Source organism: Bos javanicus, chromosome X (assembly GCF_032452875.1).
Source record: "Bos javanicus breed banteng chromosome X, ARS-OSU_banteng_1.0, whole genome shotgun sequence".
NCBI lineage: Eukaryota > Metazoa > Chordata > Mammalia > Artiodactyla > Bovidae > Bos > Bos javanicus.
In genome coordinates this window covers 131,665,334-131,684,540 of record NC_083897.1, presented here as the reverse complement: position 1 = coordinate 131,684,540, position 19,207 = coordinate 131,665,334, and the positions used below count along the sequence as shown (strand labels likewise).

Genomic DNA, 19,207 nt, shown 5'->3' with positions numbered 1-19,207 from the left:
GAAAGGGTATATTGGTTCAGCATAAGTTCTCCATTCCAGTACACTACACTACCTGGGGGTGGACAGATGGACATGCCACAGGAGGACAGCAGGAACTGGCAGCAGCCGCTGTTCAGAGAGATCAGTCACCCTTAGCGTTCCCTGCAGGCCGACTATGAGCTGCACTGTGGATACATGCAGGGCACGTGACCTCTGCTCACAGAGGTGACTCACATGCAGCCTGGGGAATAAAATGCTCTTTTAAGCCAAAGCTTTAGGCCCAACTTGAAAATTTCAATGGCTACAGATGCTGCATGGAAGCTCCAATCAAGTGATATGATTGATTCCTTTTTACCCTTTTATACTCTTCCTTCCTCTGTATGTAGTGGTAGGGTTAACACAACAGTGGATTCCTATGTCGTATCTGTAAGTCTGTTTTATGTATACACTTTGCAGTAAAGAGTACAGGAACATACAAGCAGAAAGTTAGGTTCGTGCTGGTCAAGTAAGCCTTTTCTTCTATAAGTTTCTCATTCTTGATCCTTTCAACAAGAAAATCTGATATTTGATATTCCATCCTTGGACTTCTTATGCAGAAGTACTCAAAGTGGAAAGTGAAATTGGTATGTTTTCAGTGTTCTTAGAATTTCCTGAATAGTGGTTTGAAAGCTTTAATTTTATTCTATTCACCATTGTTTACATTCTAGAAAATGAAGAAGTCAAGGAAACGACTTTACGAGAGCTTAAAATGCTTCGTACTCTCAAACAGGAAAACATTGTGGAGTTGAAGGAAGCCTTTCGTCGGAGGGGGAAATTGTACTTGGTGTTTGAGTATGTTGAAAAAGTAAGTCACTGACACAGTAGAGATCTGCCTCATTCTTTTATTTAGCGCTGTTTCGGATGCTATTAAAGTATTATTGTTGGCTGTTACTTGTCATTGTGCTCTTAATCTGACTGTAAAAATGAAAGTATTACCCAGAGTCATTAGAAATCCTGAAAAAATATTGAAGGATTTTGTACGCTTTAACCATATAGAGATAATCTTAAATTTAAACAGTGTATTGATTTGGCTTCTGAAGTCTTAGACTCTATCTTCAACAAGTAATTTTTAGACTTCGTTTGTTTTAATTATACGTAAGCAAGGCCTCTGAGGGAGAGGTACATAAATTGACAGTGATGGTACAGGATGATAGAAGTATGTGTAAGATACTGCACAGGCACAGGGTGTCTGAATCAGACCTAGATGGCTCATGAGTGGGCTCATGAAGCAGCCTTTTTGAATTGCCAGTGTTGTAGCTTTATTTGAGGGAAGAAGATGTGCCAGGAGCCAGAAGGTAAAGCTTGAGGAGGTAGATGAGACCACAAGTAAGGAATTAGAAGCGTGGGAGAAAAGAAGAAAAAGCACATACTGTTCGAGTTGTCTCTGTACTTGCTTTAATATTTTTATAATTGTTATTAACTCTTAGTGACAGTTTTAATCATATGACCTGAGGGGAAATGTCCAATGCCATAAACAATATTATATACCTATGAATTTCTTGAACAGCAACTGACTTACATCAGTTAGTTATTGTCAAGAACTGAAATAAGTGCTTTCACAAGAATAAACTGGAGCCAGACAGACCTTTCAGAGGTTTCCTTACTGAGTAAATAGGTGGCTACTGCTGATTTCCTGTGTTCTTATCTAAAATTAAGACTGGAGAGGTTTATCTTTGCTTTAGGTTAAATCTCAGGTGCTTTCTGTGTCATAAATGACAGAGTATCACCACCAGCATTATCATCATGAAATGGAAAGCAGAGTTGCCAAGACAGCTAACCAGTAATATGGCTTTTCAATTAATTCAGCCTTTACAAATTATTTTTCTAATTAAATATATATGTATATAGTAATTTCATTACAAGAAAAACTTGAAAAAATATAAACTTTGTTGCCTTAAAACACTGTTTTATGTTGCTTTTCCAGAATCTGTTTAAAGGTTTCTTTTTTTGTGTTAATTTAGGCATTTTCCTAAGGGATCCTTCCCACTGGGGAAAAAAACCCTGAAATTTGATATTTTAAAAAAAGTAATAAAGGATTGCTGTAGAATCAGATGCTTATTTTTTAGTTGTCAAAAATAATCATGTGGTCTACAATTTTGCTGCCAAATAATAAAATTCAGCCAGATCTATTTTAGTTATCTTTTTTATTTCTAATTCTACTCATGGTGATTGTTTACAATTTCGTATGAACAAACGGAGAAATCATCTATGTGTATCAGACAGTATGTAATGTCTGCAGTCTCTCTGCTGATAAGTGGCAGAGCTGCTACCAGAACTCCAGTCTTCTGACCTCTAAGCCTGGGATTCTTGTGCTGGCCTTACGGTTTTTCAGTGGAAGGTGACCATCACCCTCCCATCAGTAGCAGTGCCTAATGATTGACAGTGAGTCTCAAGAGGGCAAGTAGAAAGATGTTCTTAGGGGTAGGGAGTTGTAGCAGAGACACAAGATTACAGTGGCTTAAACAAAATAGAAGTTTCTGTCTCAAGTACGAATATACAAAGGTAGATGGGTATGGTACCTCTGCTCTACAGCTGTAGGAGATCCCAGGTGGCTTCTGCCTTTATGGTCTGCCACCCCTCAGAAGTGGCCCTTGTCCTCAAGGTCAGGATGGAGCTTCAGCTATCACATCCCATTGGCCAGGACTTAGTTGCATAGCCATACTAGCTGCAAGGCAGAGGAAAATGTACTCTTCTTTCTGGGCATTTATGCATCTACCTATAAGATATATTGCTCTAGTAAGGGAAGAATGGATTTTGGGGGACATTTCTCTCTATAAGTGAGGAATTTAGAGTTGAATAGTAAATGAGACATACAATTTATGTTCTTTATTACAAAGCCCTTTTACTCCTCACGTGCATTTGTTAATTGAAAAAGATAATTCCAGGGGAGAATCCCTAAAAAATGATACATATATGCTTTAAACATTTTATTTTAACTTAAGACTTATCAATATACATTCATTTTCCACATTCTCTTTAGAAGTGGGTATTGATCTTCTGATTGGATTTCTGATGGGCTTTCTTACATACATCCTACCCTTAATGCATCAGTGATATCCTGTGTCAGCTTCTTTAAAGTGAAGTGAAAACTTAAAAACATTGCAAAGTAGTCTCAGTGCAGAATCCTTACCACCACAACTGTCCCTTGCCAGTGTTTTCTAGTTGCATTCACATTTGATTAGATAGAATTATGTGTAGTGGCTTTCCTTTAAGTCTTTTCAAATTATTAAACTTCCCTTTCTTATAAACAGCAAACCTCTTTTTAAAAAACATTTAGTTGGCTTATATGATACATAATTATATTAAAATAACATGTATCTGTTATAAATAGGTATGAGAGTATTAAAAACAGGCAGCTGATTGGTTATATGTATGCAACTTGACTGGCAGGGACAAAATTTTAGAGCAACTTTTTGGTCTTAGGACTCCTTTACATTCTTAACATTATTGGGAACCCTAAGAGCTTTGTATTTATGTGGGTTTTATCTATTAATATTTATCATATTAGAAGTCAAAACTGAAGAATATAAAAATATTTATTGATTGATTTAAAATAACAATAAAAAACCCATTGCATGTTAACATAAATGTTTGTGTATCAGTCATTCTTTCAAGTAAAAAATAGTATGCCTCAAGAAAAATTACTAGTTCAATTTATAACTTGATTACCCAACTGCTTTTCCCCAAGACAGCTAGCATACTTTGATATGCAGCAGAAGTGGTTTAGTTGTATTCCTCATTTTATCATGTAGATTCCTAAAAAGACAAGTACTCAAGAACTGTAACTGAATAAACGTGATAATTTTTACTGCTTCATCAAAGACATCCTTTACTGAAATTGACCTTTTCCTTTTTTTTCAAATGTAAGGATATGGCATTGAAGAATCTAATGCTTTGATTCATGCTAAGGTGCCACCAGTATAAATGCCAACACAGTGAAAAAGGCAAACAGCTGAGTACTGTTATGAATATAGTTTTGACTTCATGGGTCCTCTGAGACAGCGCCACTCCCGGAGATCCAGATTACACTTTGAGAACTGGTGTCCTAGATGGTCATCTACAAACAGTAAACTCTAATCATTCTATAGACCTTAATCTTGTGCTTTACAGAGGAAATGGAGGATATTTAGTTAATCTGGAAATTTACTGGAAATTGATTAAGTGGAATTTCTATTTAAACAATGTGCATGAATTTTAGAACGGTCTCTGACTCCAGACTAAGATTTTTGCATATTGATTTGTTTGGGGTCTGTGAATTTTTATTTCAACAGTATTTTGTAGCCTTTTAAAATATTTGTTCTGATTATATTGACTACTGGTAATCTTAGGGATCATTTAAGAATATTTTCCAGGTCTCCCAGAAATATTTCCAGGCTTGATCTTACTGTGAAGTTCTATCAGAGATGCACAGTGCACTATGTTAAAATGACTGTTTCCCCTCTCCTCTATATATTACAGTGTCTTTTCCCTACTTTGTGTTGCTTTTCCCTCAAAATTAGGCTAAAATGATGCCTGATAGGTTTCAGAGAGTGAAGAGTACACAGGAATATTATGGGGAGTAGCAAAAACTGAATTTCTTTTAAAAAGAGAACCTTGATTTAATACAGTATCCTGCTTTAGCATGAAAAAGATTATAGATGGAAAGCAAAGCAATTTTTTAAAAAATATATTCTGTGTATGAGATGAATTATCATCCAAGATGCTTTTAAAAATTTTAATACATAATTTGTGGGCCTACCTAATTTTGGAGATCAATGGCTCTCTATTTAATTTTTAGAATATGCTTGAATTGCTGGAAGAAATGCCAAATGGAGTTCCACCTGAAAAAGTAAAAAGTTATATCTATCAGCTAATCAAAGCTATTCACTGGTGCCATAAGAATGATATTGTTCATCGAGGTAAGTATGGAATTTTCAAAATTGAAAATATTAAAATAGCAAATAACATTAACAAAATATTTCACATAGGCATTGACTTTCTGTTTAAATTAAATACATTTTGAAGGTATAGGATATTTGTGCTCCAGGTCTCCTTTCGTATCATCAAAAGGATGGACTGCACGTTTATTTGGATATTATGGTGAGATCTCCAAATGTTTGTATAACCAGATCTGGTTTCAGCAGTACAAGTACCTAGTGATAAAAGAATTCAACAAATGCAAACTTTGCAGCTTGCTTGGTGAGGGCAACGACCTTCTCCATTGCCTTTTGGTCCTGCAGATAGACCTGGTAATGTGAAACAAGCCAGAATCAGACTTTAGAGATGATGCTAAGTGACTGGCCCCCGTTGACAGTCACTTCTCATTCTCTGTTCGACCAAGATCTCTAGTATGTATCTTTACCTCCTGATTTTCCCTGCCTGTTACTGGAAAGTGCCCATTGTTTTCAAGTTTTAGGCATGATCAGCCTTGTATAAAGGCCATGATTATACTTCCATAAACTGTTTTATTTTGTTCTTTACTGCCATGAGGTGGATGGTTTATAGCAATAAAAGAGAAATTACATGCTCAGCACCATCTTTAACTCTACACTGTTTATCTTCTCCTGATAATCTCTTGGATTCAAGAGTCACGCATTGAACAATAATGAAGCTAAAAAATATTTGTCAGAAAATGTTGCAGTATCCATTTCTTATCTTTGAATTATCAGGCAAATGAATACTACATTTTAGTGTTTCTAAACAGACACAAAACGATATCATTTTAAAAATAGTTTAACATTAAGAATAGCTTAAAGGTCATGTGAAGGATGCCAACTCCTATTATTTCTGGAAAGAGACAGTTTGTTATTTGTCTTCCATTTGTCTTTCATAGCAGTTGCTTTACGAAAGTTGTTGGCAGCATGGAGAGGTGGCCTGGTCACCTGGACATCTAGTGTCTAGGATAATGATTCTAATAACAGTCTCTGCTACAGTTTGAGGATATTAATAAGGAACTGATTTAGCTGCATTTCCATAGCGATGCTATAATTTGGTTAAGTGTATAGTGAGTTAATGATTGTGAATTAGCAGTAGAAACTGAAATCTACAAATTCTGAAATCTGATCTGAAATGGTTCAGATGGTTCTGCAATCTATAGATCTCACCCCTACCTCTTCCCTTTCTCCATTTTCACTTCTACCATATAATATAGATGATGAGTACTCTAAGAATAGAATTGTGAGATGCCTCCAAAGGGGTGAATTAAACTGCATCTTCTGTGTATTTCTACTCCTTAACTCCCACCACATCTTCAGAAGTTCCATGGAAAAAATGAGAAATCTTATCTTGACTCATCCAGCATAGCTTCAGCACTAGATATTTATGATCATGAACCACACAGAGAAGCTAAACAGATATATAAATAATAGAAATTATGTATAAAATCATAACAGACAATGTATCTTCTATGTATTTTTTCCTCCAGGAAATATAATGCTATCTACTTAGTCTCGTATGTGTTTTTATTTTTATTTTTATTTTTTTCGTATGTGTTTTTAAAGTATCTTATGGGTGTAAACATTTTATACTCTTATCTCCAAAAATTTGTATTATTAGTATTTTATAAAGTAAAAATAGTTCTTTGAAATGTGGTAACCTAGATTCAGTCATCCTTAAATTCCTTTCAGAGATCCAGTCAGTGCCTTTAAGATTTAAGGGGAAAAGATATTTTTGAAATTGTGGTCTGCATGTTTCTCAAAACGAAATTAATTGAAACTTTTGTGTACTGTTATAAAATGTGTTACTCTGCTTTTTACTACCAGTTTTGTGTTCAGATTACTCTATTTCTAATTAAGTGCCATTACAGTGATCTAACAGTGTCAATCAGTAGTACATGGCCCATTTTTTAATAATTGTTTTTTAATCTTGATACTCCAGATATAAAACCAGAAAATCTCTTAATCAGCCACAATGACGTTTTGAAACTGTGTGACTTTGGTAAGTTAAAAAGAAATTTAGTCCTGTAAGTACAAAATTAATTTAATATAGCACAAGGTAGCTTTTACAGGTGTTTTAAAAAGTATTTTTTATCTTTTGACTTAAATTAGTGTATATTCATAAGCCCAGTATTTAATGACTCCAGAGAAAGAATTTTCTAGAAAATACTATCAGGACCTTCTGGCTTGAGTAGGATAAAAAAATTTTTTTTAATATTTTAAATATTGATAGAAATTATTGTAGGCATAATCATAAACACTGAAAAATAGCTATGTAAATATATATGTATTATATATATGTGATAGTTATAATCTGTAAGGTTAAAAGACATTTTTAGAATGATTCCATTTATCTCCTTTAAATGTTCAGTCAAGGTATTATTAGTTGATTATGATATTCCAGCTCCTGGTTGACTGTATAAGGAAGTTTTGAGTCGTACTGTATCACAGTACAAAATTGTATATTGTTTTTTGTATATATAAAACTCTGTATTATGTGCTATTAAAAATTTAAGTTAAAATAATTCAGAAAAGTTTTAAAATTATAGATTAGGTTTTACATCATGGGTCACTTTATTTTAAAAAGTGATTTAAAAATTTCACATTTTTGCCTAATCCATGTGCTAAAACATAACTTTTAAAAAATGTTATTTTTTATATATTTAAATATAATCACAAATACAGTGTGAATATATATAAATGAGGAGGTTTCTCATTTATCTCCTTGTATCTTTATCTCCCTGTATCTCCTTATAAGGAGAAGTTAGATTAGTACTTAGAATATGGATTGCACAGGTGAGAGAAATAGAAGCATTTTAAAAATTCACTTTGTAGAATGACCAGTTGTGGCCAGTGCAGCAATTGGAAGCATGTGTAACTGTTTTCACTTATTGATTTTAAGAGTTTGACTATTATGAACCTGTCTGCTTGAGGAAAAATGTTTTATAGGACTTAATTTTCTTAGTATTTTATGATAAGGAATATTGCAAAGAAGAGTCCTGCTATACCTAAACATGTTAAGAAGTATTTAGGAGCTGAAATTGGTAAAGCAAGTTAAAAAAGAGGTGTGTGTAGAATAGTTAATAATGGTAAAAAGAGTATCCTTGGTTTAGCATCATTTCTTAAAAGACAGTTTTATTTTACATTGTCAGGAAGTTCCGCATGGCAGCACCACATGTGGCATTCTGTGTCCTGTGCATCCCCAACAAAAACCTCCTAATTGTTTTCCCTCCCAGAGCATGTAGCTCCTTTGTCTGGCTTGAAGAATCCCAATAAAAAATATAAATATTTCTTCCAAATGTGTCTTATAAAGGAGTATTGATTAACTGAAGTTAGGGGTTTTGTTTTGTTGCTGTGATTATTTTTATTTTTTTACTGTTCTACTTTAAGAAACAGTATTTTCTAATTCTTGAAACTTTTTTTTAACTTTTTATTTCATATTAGGATATAGCCGGGTGGCACAGTGGTAAAGAATCTGCTTGCCAAAGCAGGAGATGTGGGTTTGATCCCTGGGTCAGAAAGATCTCTTGGAGTAGGAAATGGCAACCCACTCCAATATTCTTGGAAAATTCCGTGGACAGAGGAGCCTGGCAGGCTATAGTCCAGGGGGTCACAAAGAGTCAGATACAGCTGAGCACATGTGCACATAGCTGATAAACAGCATTGTGATAGTTTCAGGTGAACAGCAAAGGGACTCAGCCATACATATATATATGCCTTAACTTTCACCTTTAATTTTAATATTCTGGTTCTCTGTAACTATTTACAGTGAACCTATATTGCTTTCGGTGAGTTAGATGGGTAATTAACCTACCTTCCAGTTTATTTTGTGGCTGCAAAACCTTTTGAAAGGATTGTTACTTGGGGAGGTGGGAGAGCAACAGAGTCTATAAGGTAATTAAGATATGCCTAATATGCTTCTCAGTTACATTAGGAGAAAATCATTTTGGCCTGCTTCGTTTCCATCATTGCCAACCCTAACTGTTGTTGTTTACATAATGGTCGGAGCTGATCAGCACCAGTAGATACAGAAATACTATCTAAGTCCCACATAGCTGAAATAATGACTTATCTGCAACATGCTAATGTAACTTTGACATTTGGCTCTTATGGAGTCTTCATCTTGTAAGATGTGCATTTATTGGAAAAGCTGGTTTAAAAGTATGCTCTGAATGCTTATAAAGCATGCAAAAACTTTGAAAACATGGATTTCTTTATTAGAAGAGACTGGTTTTGTAGTGACTACATTGTATATTTTAGTTCACATATGAACAATGGACTAACTTTTTAAAGTAATACGGGCATGTTAATAAACAGCCCATTCAATAACAATCATTATATTCTTTTGATGTTCCTTTAAGATACTAATGTAGCACTGAAATATTTTGTCAGCATGAAATTAACTCTACACTTTTGGGTTTTGCTGTCTTTCAGGTTTTGCTCGGAATCTATCAGAAGGAAATAATGCTAATTATACAGAATATGTGGCCACCAGGTGGTATCGGTCCCCAGAACTCTTACTTGGGTGAGTTACCTTCCCAGAATAGAATAACATCTACATATTTGTTGACCCTCTATTGTTAACTTTGAGATTATCTGTGGAAGATGAGAACTTGAGTTAATTAAATGCCAGTTACCTGTCACAGTATAGCAAACCTAAAAACTTAATGGCATAAAACAAGCACCATTTTGTTTGCTTATGATTCTGGGAGCAAACGGATTGGGGGAATCAGCTATTTGAGTTCAACTGGCTGATTCTTCTGCTGGTCTCAATTGAAATTGCTCATGTAGCTACAGTCAGTCAGCAAGTCATCTGGAGGCTGTTTGGTTTTAGGGAGCCTCAGCTGGGACAAACCATCTCTGTTGCATGGGGACTCATCCTCCAGTAGGTTAGTCCAAGTTTCTTCAAATAATAGCAGTAGAATTCCCGGAGCAGAGGGCAAGCCCAAAAGCAAAAGTGTTTTTTCAAGCCTCTTTGCATGACCTTTGCCTCATTGGCCAAAGCATGTTAGTTGTCTATCCTCTGATTCATGGGATGGAGAAATAAACTTGATGAGAGGAGTGGCAGAGTCACATTACAAAGTGTCAGGTATACAGAAATGGGGGGAATTATTGTTGCCACCTTTGTTAATAGTCTTGCACATTAAAAATGTGGATATCCACAGAGTTTGACATTATGGCTTATCTGTTTGTTCATACATTCATTCATTCATCCATTCAGTAAATATTTCTGGAATATCTCTTATACCTAGCTATTTTGCTATAAATATTGACCAACTGCCATTTTTCTTCCAAGCAGTGTAAATCCTGTTTGATGATAAATGGCTATTCAAACTAGTCCGTTGATGATTTCTCAGCAACACTGCCATATCCTTCCACTTTGTGCCACCTTTCCACTTTCAGTGCTGTATCTACCAGGGCAGCCATTTCATTCACCCATCTACACCAGAAAAGCATTATCTGATAAGATTCTTCCTTTTAAGAAGTTTAAACTTTAGAGACTAAGAAGGGGCCTGTAGTCTTGGTCTCCATCACATTTTCTCACTAATAATTATTTACTTATTGTAGTTGTAGTATTTTCTTATTTGTCCTAGATTGTATTTTCTTCTTTGGGACCATCAAAGAATTGAGGTAGAAGACACTCTCTACAAATAAAATTAGACATTGTGGTAATGATAACCATTGCATTAATTATAGGTTTCATCTCTTTTCTTTAGTGTGCCATATATGTATCTAGGGGACATGATAAATTTAATTTTTTAAAGATAATTTTTACAACATTGTAAATCAACTCTGCTTCAATAAAAAATTTTAATCAGTAAATAAAGATACCTTTTATATAATAGAAATATACATTTCTGTTTCTTCTGAAGATCATGATGATTATATATTTAAGTTACTCACTGAAAGACCATTTTGAAGTTAACAATTGATTTCCCAGTGTCTATTTGGTGTTACTTCTTATTTCATTGCAGACCTAGAGCCTATAAGAATTATTGGTGTCAGTTACTGAAAGCTTTACTATTTATTTTTAAATCAAAAGCTTGTGCTTCATCCTCTGAAATCAGTGGTGTCTAGTCACTTTATTATCCCTCCTTGGGTGGAGAGATTTTAGAATTTCTGTGTTCATTTTAAACTTGGATTTAGGATTGATTTTCTTTTGTGTCATCTGTGTTTCTTCTATATACCTCTCTCTGGATTCACTTGAATGCATTGTCCATTCATGTGTCCATTCTTTGGGGAGGGATTGGGAGTTTGAATTTACTGGGCAGGATTTGCCAAAGAAGAAATGAATTTGAAGTAAATCCTTCTTAGACCCCCATCTGAGGATTCAAGTATGGTAGAGGGACTCATTATAATTTTGTCTATAAAATGTCCTTGAATTCATTCTGAGGACAGCCTTACCGTGAAACTTTAGAGAGTGTTTGCTGCCTAATAATACATTTTGGAAAACTGAAATTATATTTAGAGATATATGGGAGCTACCAAAAGTAGATGAGGACTCCAACTAATTTGAGCCAAATTGAATATTGCTAATTAAATGATTGTCAAGTACTTGTTGAAGAACCATATTATTTGTATAAAAATCCCATTGAAATCAGTTGATATTTAGTCAACATGTAGAATTTACAGATTTTTTTACATTTTCAAGACTTTGTCCTTCACATTCAAAGTAGTTACAGCTGCATAAATTATTCAAATAGCTGACATAAGAAAAAATAGTTTATCATGGGTATGTAAAGATTTTCCTTAAGTTTCTCCACCTAGCACAAGTTTTTCCTCTCTCATACTTGTATGAAAGAAAGATCAGTATCCTTCCCTTCCAACAAGCTACCAAAAAGATCTAAATGAAGTTTCCTTTAAAATCAGTTTTTATGGAGGGAAATGAGATAAATAAAATATTGACTTGTTGATTCAATGATTTACTATCCTAGAAACATACTCTGTTTTATGTTAAAAGTGCTTTAGAGTATTTGTTAAAAGTTTTATATTACTTAGTAGAACACTCTAGAATTTCTTTCCTTGGTTTTTCAGATATTGTATTTTGGCTTTTCCTTCTTAAGATTTAGATAATTTATGTTTGAAATGAAAGAAAAATATGGTTTCTTAATCTGTCATATGTAATTTGACTTGAGGCTATAGATCTTCAGGTATACACATAAAGCTTTTTGGGGGGATACGTAGATTTTATATCTAGCCTGTTAGCAACGATAGTACTCCAGAAGCCCTCTGGTAAACTCATACCTTGAAAGATAGCTATAAATCCCTCAATTAGTGAAAAAAATGCTTTGAGGGAGATACTTGTCATAAAGCTTCATAAACAAAGGGTACAAATAGATTCAAGTAAATAATCCAATAAAGCTTAACATAATCTTAGCTGTTTTGACTCTGTGCAATCAGAACAGGTTAAATATTAAATGTTTGCTGTTTAAGAAGACACATAAGTCAGTGGTGCATTTTAATAGACTGAACTCAAAAAATGAATCAGTATAACTTGTTGACATTCAAAGAGCTAAAGGATAATTACCTAGGAAATACATTTCTTGGGAGCGTTTCATTCTCCAGGTGAGTGCTAACTCATCAGACATGTGTGCTGCTGTTAGGGTTTATTAAGCTATTAATAATCAACATATATATCTGGTTGTAAATAGATTTCAAATCAGTATATACTAACTAAATTGTTATTAAACTGATGGCTTTATTTGCTTATATTTATTCACTTGTGTTCTGAATTTCTACTTTGATATCCATAATTCCTTTTTTTTAGCCTCACTTTTGTCCATGTGGTATTTTTAAATTCCTTAAATACCCAAATATGCTTTAAATCTTGAATCTGTTCAAAATAGTTTGGAAATTATTAAAACTTATTCCTTCAGTTGCCAAGATAATCTCTCCCTTTGCTTTTCAGAGCTCCCTATGGAAAATCCGTAGATATGTGGTCAGTTGGCTGTATTCTTGGGGAGCTTAGTGATGGACAGCCTTTATTTCCTGGAGAAAGTGAAATTGACCAACTTTTTACCATTCAGAAGGTGCTAGGACCACTTCCATCTGAGCAGATGAAGCTCTTCTATAGTAATCCTCGCTTCCACGGGCTCCGGGTAAGAGGCTTTGCTAAAACCCAAATGGAATCAGTACAGTAGTATTTAAATCATTGTTCATTGCACAATGAAATGCTAAGCTATCCATCGAATACTTTTTCCTTTTCCATTACGGTGTTTATAATCCCCATTATAATATTTTATTTTTGAATTTTATAAAGTATTTGTGAATTTTAAAAAGTCTAAATTTGAAAGTGGGAACTGTTAATATTTTTCTCAGTTGTTCCAGTTTTTCAAACTCTTTTTTAGTGTATGCATTATTCTAAACTTTGGTTATCTCAGAATGTTTCTTTATGCAAAATATTTAGCATCCTCAAAAGATTGAGAAATGTATAAATGGCTACTGCTTATTTGAGCAAACATTTGTAGTGATTTGAGGAAGATTATGAATACTCATATTAAAGGCACTGTTCTAGTGAGAATGACCTGTTTAGTGAAACATTGTATCTTTTCAAACTAGGGTTTGGTCTTGGGCAGCCTTTACTAGACTTGCTAACTTTGTGCTAAGCTTGATTTCAGAAAATATGCTAAAAAGAGTCTTAAAGTATAAACTTTCCACAAGTGAGGGACATCTTACAGGAGTGGCCAGTAATAGGTTGCTTCTCTGTTCCATCTACCCCCAAAGCTACTTTTTCCATTTTCAACTACCCTGTTTGGGCCAACATGCCAGTTGGTGGCCTTTGTGGGAACTATAAAATAAGCTCCCCACCACTTCTTTTCTTTCTCTTAAATGCATAATTCTCAAACCATGTTTTCTTGACATTTACAGAGCACTTTGTTTTTTTTCCTTTGACTTTCTGGCCTCAATTCATTTCACTTTGAAGAGCACCCCTCCTCACACATGAACGCCAAACACAGTATCCCTCCTGCTAGGCTCAATGAGTGTGGAAGAAAGAAAGGAACAGAAGTGCAAACATTTCTTTCATCCCTTTCCTGCTTTCACTCTCTTCCAAATCTGTCTGAGTTACCTCAGGCAAGTTTCTCTTTTCTCTTTTTGCTTTTGTAAGCTGAAAAAGAGCCAAATTATGACAATTAATTAGGGTACAAATAGTTCAACAGTTATTGAGCATTTGTCATACTAGATGTTGAAAACACGAAAATAAATAGGACTTGCCCTCAGTCCAGCACAAAGGAAAATCTATTCAGAAATAAAGCAAAATCACTGCAGATGGTGCCTGCAGCCATGAAATTAAAAGACCCTTGCTCCTTGGAAGAAAAGCTATGACAAACCTAGACAGCATATGCAAAAGCAGAGATATCACTTTGCCGAAAAAGGTCCCTATAGTCAAAGCTATGTTTTTTCCAGTAGTCATGTATGGACAGAGGATGAGATGGTTGGATGGCATCACTGACTCAATGGACATGGGTTTGGGTGGACTCCGGGAGTTGGTGATGGACAGGGAGGCCTGGCTTGCTGCGGTTCATGGGGTCACAAAGAGTCAGACATGACTGAGCAACTGAACTGAACTGAACATGTATGGATATGAGAGTTGAACCATAAAGAAGACTAAGCACCAAAGAATTGATACTTTCAAAATGTGGTGCTGGAGAAGACTCTGAGAGTCCGTTGGACTGCAAGGAGATCAAACCAGTCAATCCTAAAGGAAATCATCCTGAATATTCTTTTTTTTTTTTTAACTTTACATAATTGTATTAGTTTTGCCAAACATCAAAATGAATCCACCACAGGTTTACATGTGTTCCCCATCCTGAACCCTCCTCCCTCCTCCCTCCCCGTACCATCCCTCTGGGTCGTCCCAGTGCACTAGCCCCAAGCATCCAGTATCGTGCATCGAACCTGGACTGGCATCTCGTTTCATACATGATATTTTACATGTTTCAATGCCATTCTCCCAAATCTTCCCACCCTCTCCCTCTCCCACAGAGTCCATAAGACTGTTCTATACATCAGTGTCTCTTTTGCTGTCTCGTACACAGGGTTATTGTTACCATCTTTCTAAATTCCATATATATGCGTTAGTATACTGTATTGGTGTTTTGAAAGGACTGATGCTGAAGCTCCAATACTTTGGCCACCTGATCCAAAGAGCTGACTCATTGGAAAAGATCCTGATGCTGGGAAAGGTTGAAGGCAAGAAAAGGGGGCAGCAGAGGATGAGATGGTTAGACAGCATCACCAACTCAATGGACATGAATTTGAGCAAACTCTAGGAGATAGTGAAGGACAGGGGAGCCTGACGTGCTGCAGTCCATGGGGTTGCACAGAGCTTGACATGACTTAGCGACTGAACAACAATAACAACAGAAATAAAGAGAGCCATAACTAATGCATTCCTGTCTCAATGAGAATACATCCAAACTCCTTCCCATCAGACTTTGCCTGTTCTGGGCCCTTCTGGCTCTCTGATTTCAGCTCATATGTCTCTCCATTCCCATCCCTTTCCAGACTTTCAGCACACTTAACCTTTCTTTTTCTTTAACTTCCATAAACATCCCCAGGTTGTTCTAGCTCCATGAGATTGGGACTTGAGCATCCTTTTCCCAGGAAAGTGCTTCCCTTGCATGGCCCCTTCTCATTTTATAAATCTCATCTCCAAGAACACCTCCTTTTTCTGACCTGCCAACAAACTTCCCCCGCCTCCTTCTTGGTCTCTCCTATAGCATTTTTCTTTTTCCATCATAGCACTTATCACAAAATGAAATCATTTTGTTTATTCTTTAATTTTAAACTGTTAGAAATCATCTGTTTTATCGCTGCATTTCTAACATCTAGCCCAATCTAGCATATGTAGTAGGGACTCGAATATTTGAATGATCTCTTGAACCAAAAATTTACATTATCAGCAATCAAGCTCAACTATTTCCCTCTCTCCATCTCTAATTGCTTCTTTCACTCGTACCACTTTTTACCTAAACAGCCACTCCCAAACTGATTTCTCTGAGTTTTTCTCTTCATTGCAGTCTTCACATTACTTTTAGAATCTTCCTGCAAATTGTACGTTTAATTCTGTCTTCTTTATGTTAAAAACCTATACACATAGCTTATTCGGTTTTAACTCCTCGCTGCTGCTAAGTCGCTTCAGTCGTGTCTGACTCTGTGCAACCCTAGAGACGGCAGCCCACCAGGCTCCCCCGTCCCTGGGATTCTCCAAGCAAGAACACTGGAGTGGGTTGCCATTTCCTTCTCCAATGCATGAAAGTGAAAAGTGAAAGTGAAGTCTCAGTTGTGTCCGACTCTTTGCGATCCCATGGGCTGCAGCCTCCCAGGCTCCTCCGTCCATGGGATTTTCCAGGCAAGAGTACTAGAGTGGAGTGCCATTGCCTTAAAAACCCCTTGATCCTAGCCCTGCAGCCTTGTCTCCAAACTTTTCCTACCCCCTGCCCTGCAGCCACACTGACCTGTCACCATTTCCTTGTTGCTTCTACAATGCTTCATTTTCCTATAATTCTCCCAATATTCACCCCACTTCCTGGAAAGCTCTCCATCCTCCCTCCCCCAGATTCAGGTCAAGTGTCCTCCTTCCATGAAGCCTTCTAGACTCCTCCAGGGGGAATGGTTACCTCCCCCTTGTGTGCTCCTGCAGCACTCTGGTAGCACACATAGCAGTCTCTTTTAAATAGCTATTTGACAGAACATTGTAAATCCATACTAGACTTCAGTTGTTTAAAATTGTAATAAAAAATTTTTATAAAGCTGTTTGAAAATATGTATCCTCACTGGACTAATGGATTCCTTAAAGAAATGAGCTCTCATAGCCACGATTATATTCACAACACACCTAGAGTTGCTCTTACTAGGTTGAATAATATTAAGTGATTAAATACTTGAACTGGAGCATCAAGCTTGGTCTTCTGGCTGCCTTATTCTTTGCCTGGTTAAAGAGGCTTTAAACTGCATTCTCTGAAGAGAGTATAAACAGATCTGCCATGGTACCTGGCTTTAAAAACTTGTAAACTAGCTGAAGAATTAAGACTTTTGTGCATAAAATAATTAGAAAACAATACAAATTATAATAAAGCATAGTATATAATAAAATACTGTAGTAAATGTACAGTATTCTTTACTACATTGTACTGTTCTCTAATACATCTAAATATAGTTGTGACCTTGAGAATATTAAAGATTCTGGAAAGTTGGCTGGATTCACTTGGAATGATTTATAGAGGATTTACAGTTTGAAATGTATATTGAAGAATGAATAGCATTTGGACTAGATAGGCCAAACAAAGGAGATCTTTTCCTCCTTTGTCTATGGTCCTATTTGTTCACAGACCTCCTCACTAAATAATATTATCTGTAAAATGCTAGACAGTCCATGATGGCACTGTCTGTAAATATCCTTTGGAGAAATTGCTGCTTCCCTGACACTGATTTTTATAGATCTTAATGTTTTTGTGTTTTAGTCTGAAAGTGTTTGTGGTATTTTAACTAAGTTAGTATAAGCTTTTTGGAGGTTTAACCACATCTTTTGTGGGAAGAGTCTTCTTTTATCATTTACTTGAGAATGTCTGAGATGTTCTCAGCTAAGCGTACAGGGTGTGTGAATGGTAGCTACTGTGAAACATGGACTCGCCAGTAACCAGTCCAGTGTGATTTGTATTTTGCTTCAGTGTATAGAGATTAGAAAATCACCAAGATGTTGCTCTAATAATATGCATTATTTTGAAAAAATAACAATTGCTATCCCATAATATAGGGCGTAGACTCTGGAGTTAGGCTGCTGGGGTTCAAAGCCAGACTCTACATTTACTATTTGAATGCCCTTGGGCAGTTTCTTGTGCCTGTCTTTCTTCATGTGTAAAATTATGATAGCAGAAGTACCACCTAATGGGGTTGTTATGAAGATTAGACATTATAGCTGCAGTTCATGGGGTCACATAGAGTTGTACATGACTGAACAACAACAAAATGCCCAGACCAGTGCCTGAAGCATAGTAAGTGTTCAGTAAAGAGGCACTCTTATTGTGTCACATTGGCCACGTAAATAAGAAAAAAAGGGAAGAAGAAACAAACTTCTGATTGACATATACTTTAAACTTGTATGCTTGAGTTTTGATTTGTCTGATTACCTCACACGAGAATGGTGTCTCTCATTCAAAAGACATAAATTAATTTTTTAAGAGTTTATGTGGTCATTTTAAAATCATATTTCTAATACCTTTTGACTTTGGGCATTAATTTTCTTATTGATGAAATGTTACTTTTGGCAAAAAAGGAGGAGGGGATATTTGGTAGCATAAGATAGACCTCATAAGCACAATATTAATTAAAATCTAGTATAGAGTCTTTTATCACAGTATGACAGGTGTCTCTCTCTGGGATAATATTTAATGCTCCAATAACATCCAGAGGAACCTCTGTACCTCCTTTAGGAAAGGCGCCCATGTTTAGAAAGAATGTGGGTTTGGATCACTGAGTGCAAATACTAGTTTTACTGCTTTTTAGTTATGTAACCTGCCTTGAACCATTTATTTCAGTTTTCTGATCATCACCTTCTTCATCTCTGAAATAAGTGGCGTAACAATTGCTGAAAAGCCTCGCATAGCATCACTTCCCTCAGCAATGTGTTTTAGGTTATTGCTTGTGTGTCTGTGTTAAGTTCATGTTATTCCTTCTATGTCCTCTATCTAGGAGGTGCTGTCCTACTTTTCTCTGTCCTCACATTTTTTCTGATCTTTCAAAAGCTAGTTCAGATGTTATCTATATATGGATTCTTCTACAGCTGCAAACCACCTTGGCCTCTCCTTTTGCTGAGCTTCAACTAGAATTTATGGCTACTCAGTTTTGCACTGATTGCTTTCTCAACAAGACTGAGGGTTGTTCACATGCAAGGTTTTGGTCTTACCCATATTTTGTATCTCCTGCCATACCTAACACTGTGACACTGTGTAGGGATGAAGTCTTAATACCTTGTTTGAATTTTTCTACATTACTACTCCTCTCATCCACTTATTTAGAATATTTAGAGATTTTCGGCTTTGAAATCTTCTTATATTGGTATAAAGGAAATACATATTAAAAGCAAACTAGTCCTCCCATTGGGAGGGAATACATGGCATTAGACTCTAATATTTTACCATCCACTTAGATATTGTGAAATGTGAGTTGGCAGAGGGAAGGACAGAGCATCTGAATAAACTTGACCCTTTCCCCTCATTTTATTTAAAAATGCATTTGTTAATTTAGGAGCCTGTTTGCCTTCTGTTCCAACTTAC

The 19,207-nt window shown here is 35.8% G+C and overlaps 1 protein-coding gene across 3 annotated transcripts in view; it reads left to right on the top strand.

Annotated features, from left to right (window-relative positions):
- The window catches only part of CDKL5 (cyclin dependent kinase like 5), a 177,933-nt gene that overhangs the window by 124,320 nt on the left and 34,406 nt on the right, over nt 1-19,207 (top strand). For all 3 annotated transcript variants that reach the window (XM_061408034.1, XM_061408032.1, XM_061408033.1), the window contains 5 exons: nt 687-823; nt 4,796-4,916; nt 6,874-6,933; nt 9,366-9,456; nt 12,841-13,030. In XM_061408034.1, coding sequence (XP_061264018.1) covers nt 687-823; nt 4,796-4,916; nt 6,874-6,933; nt 9,366-9,456; nt 12,841-13,030 — 599 coding nt within the window. The remainder of the gene's footprint in view (nt 1-686; nt 824-4,795; nt 4,917-6,873; nt 6,934-9,365; nt 9,457-12,840; nt 13,031-19,207) is intronic.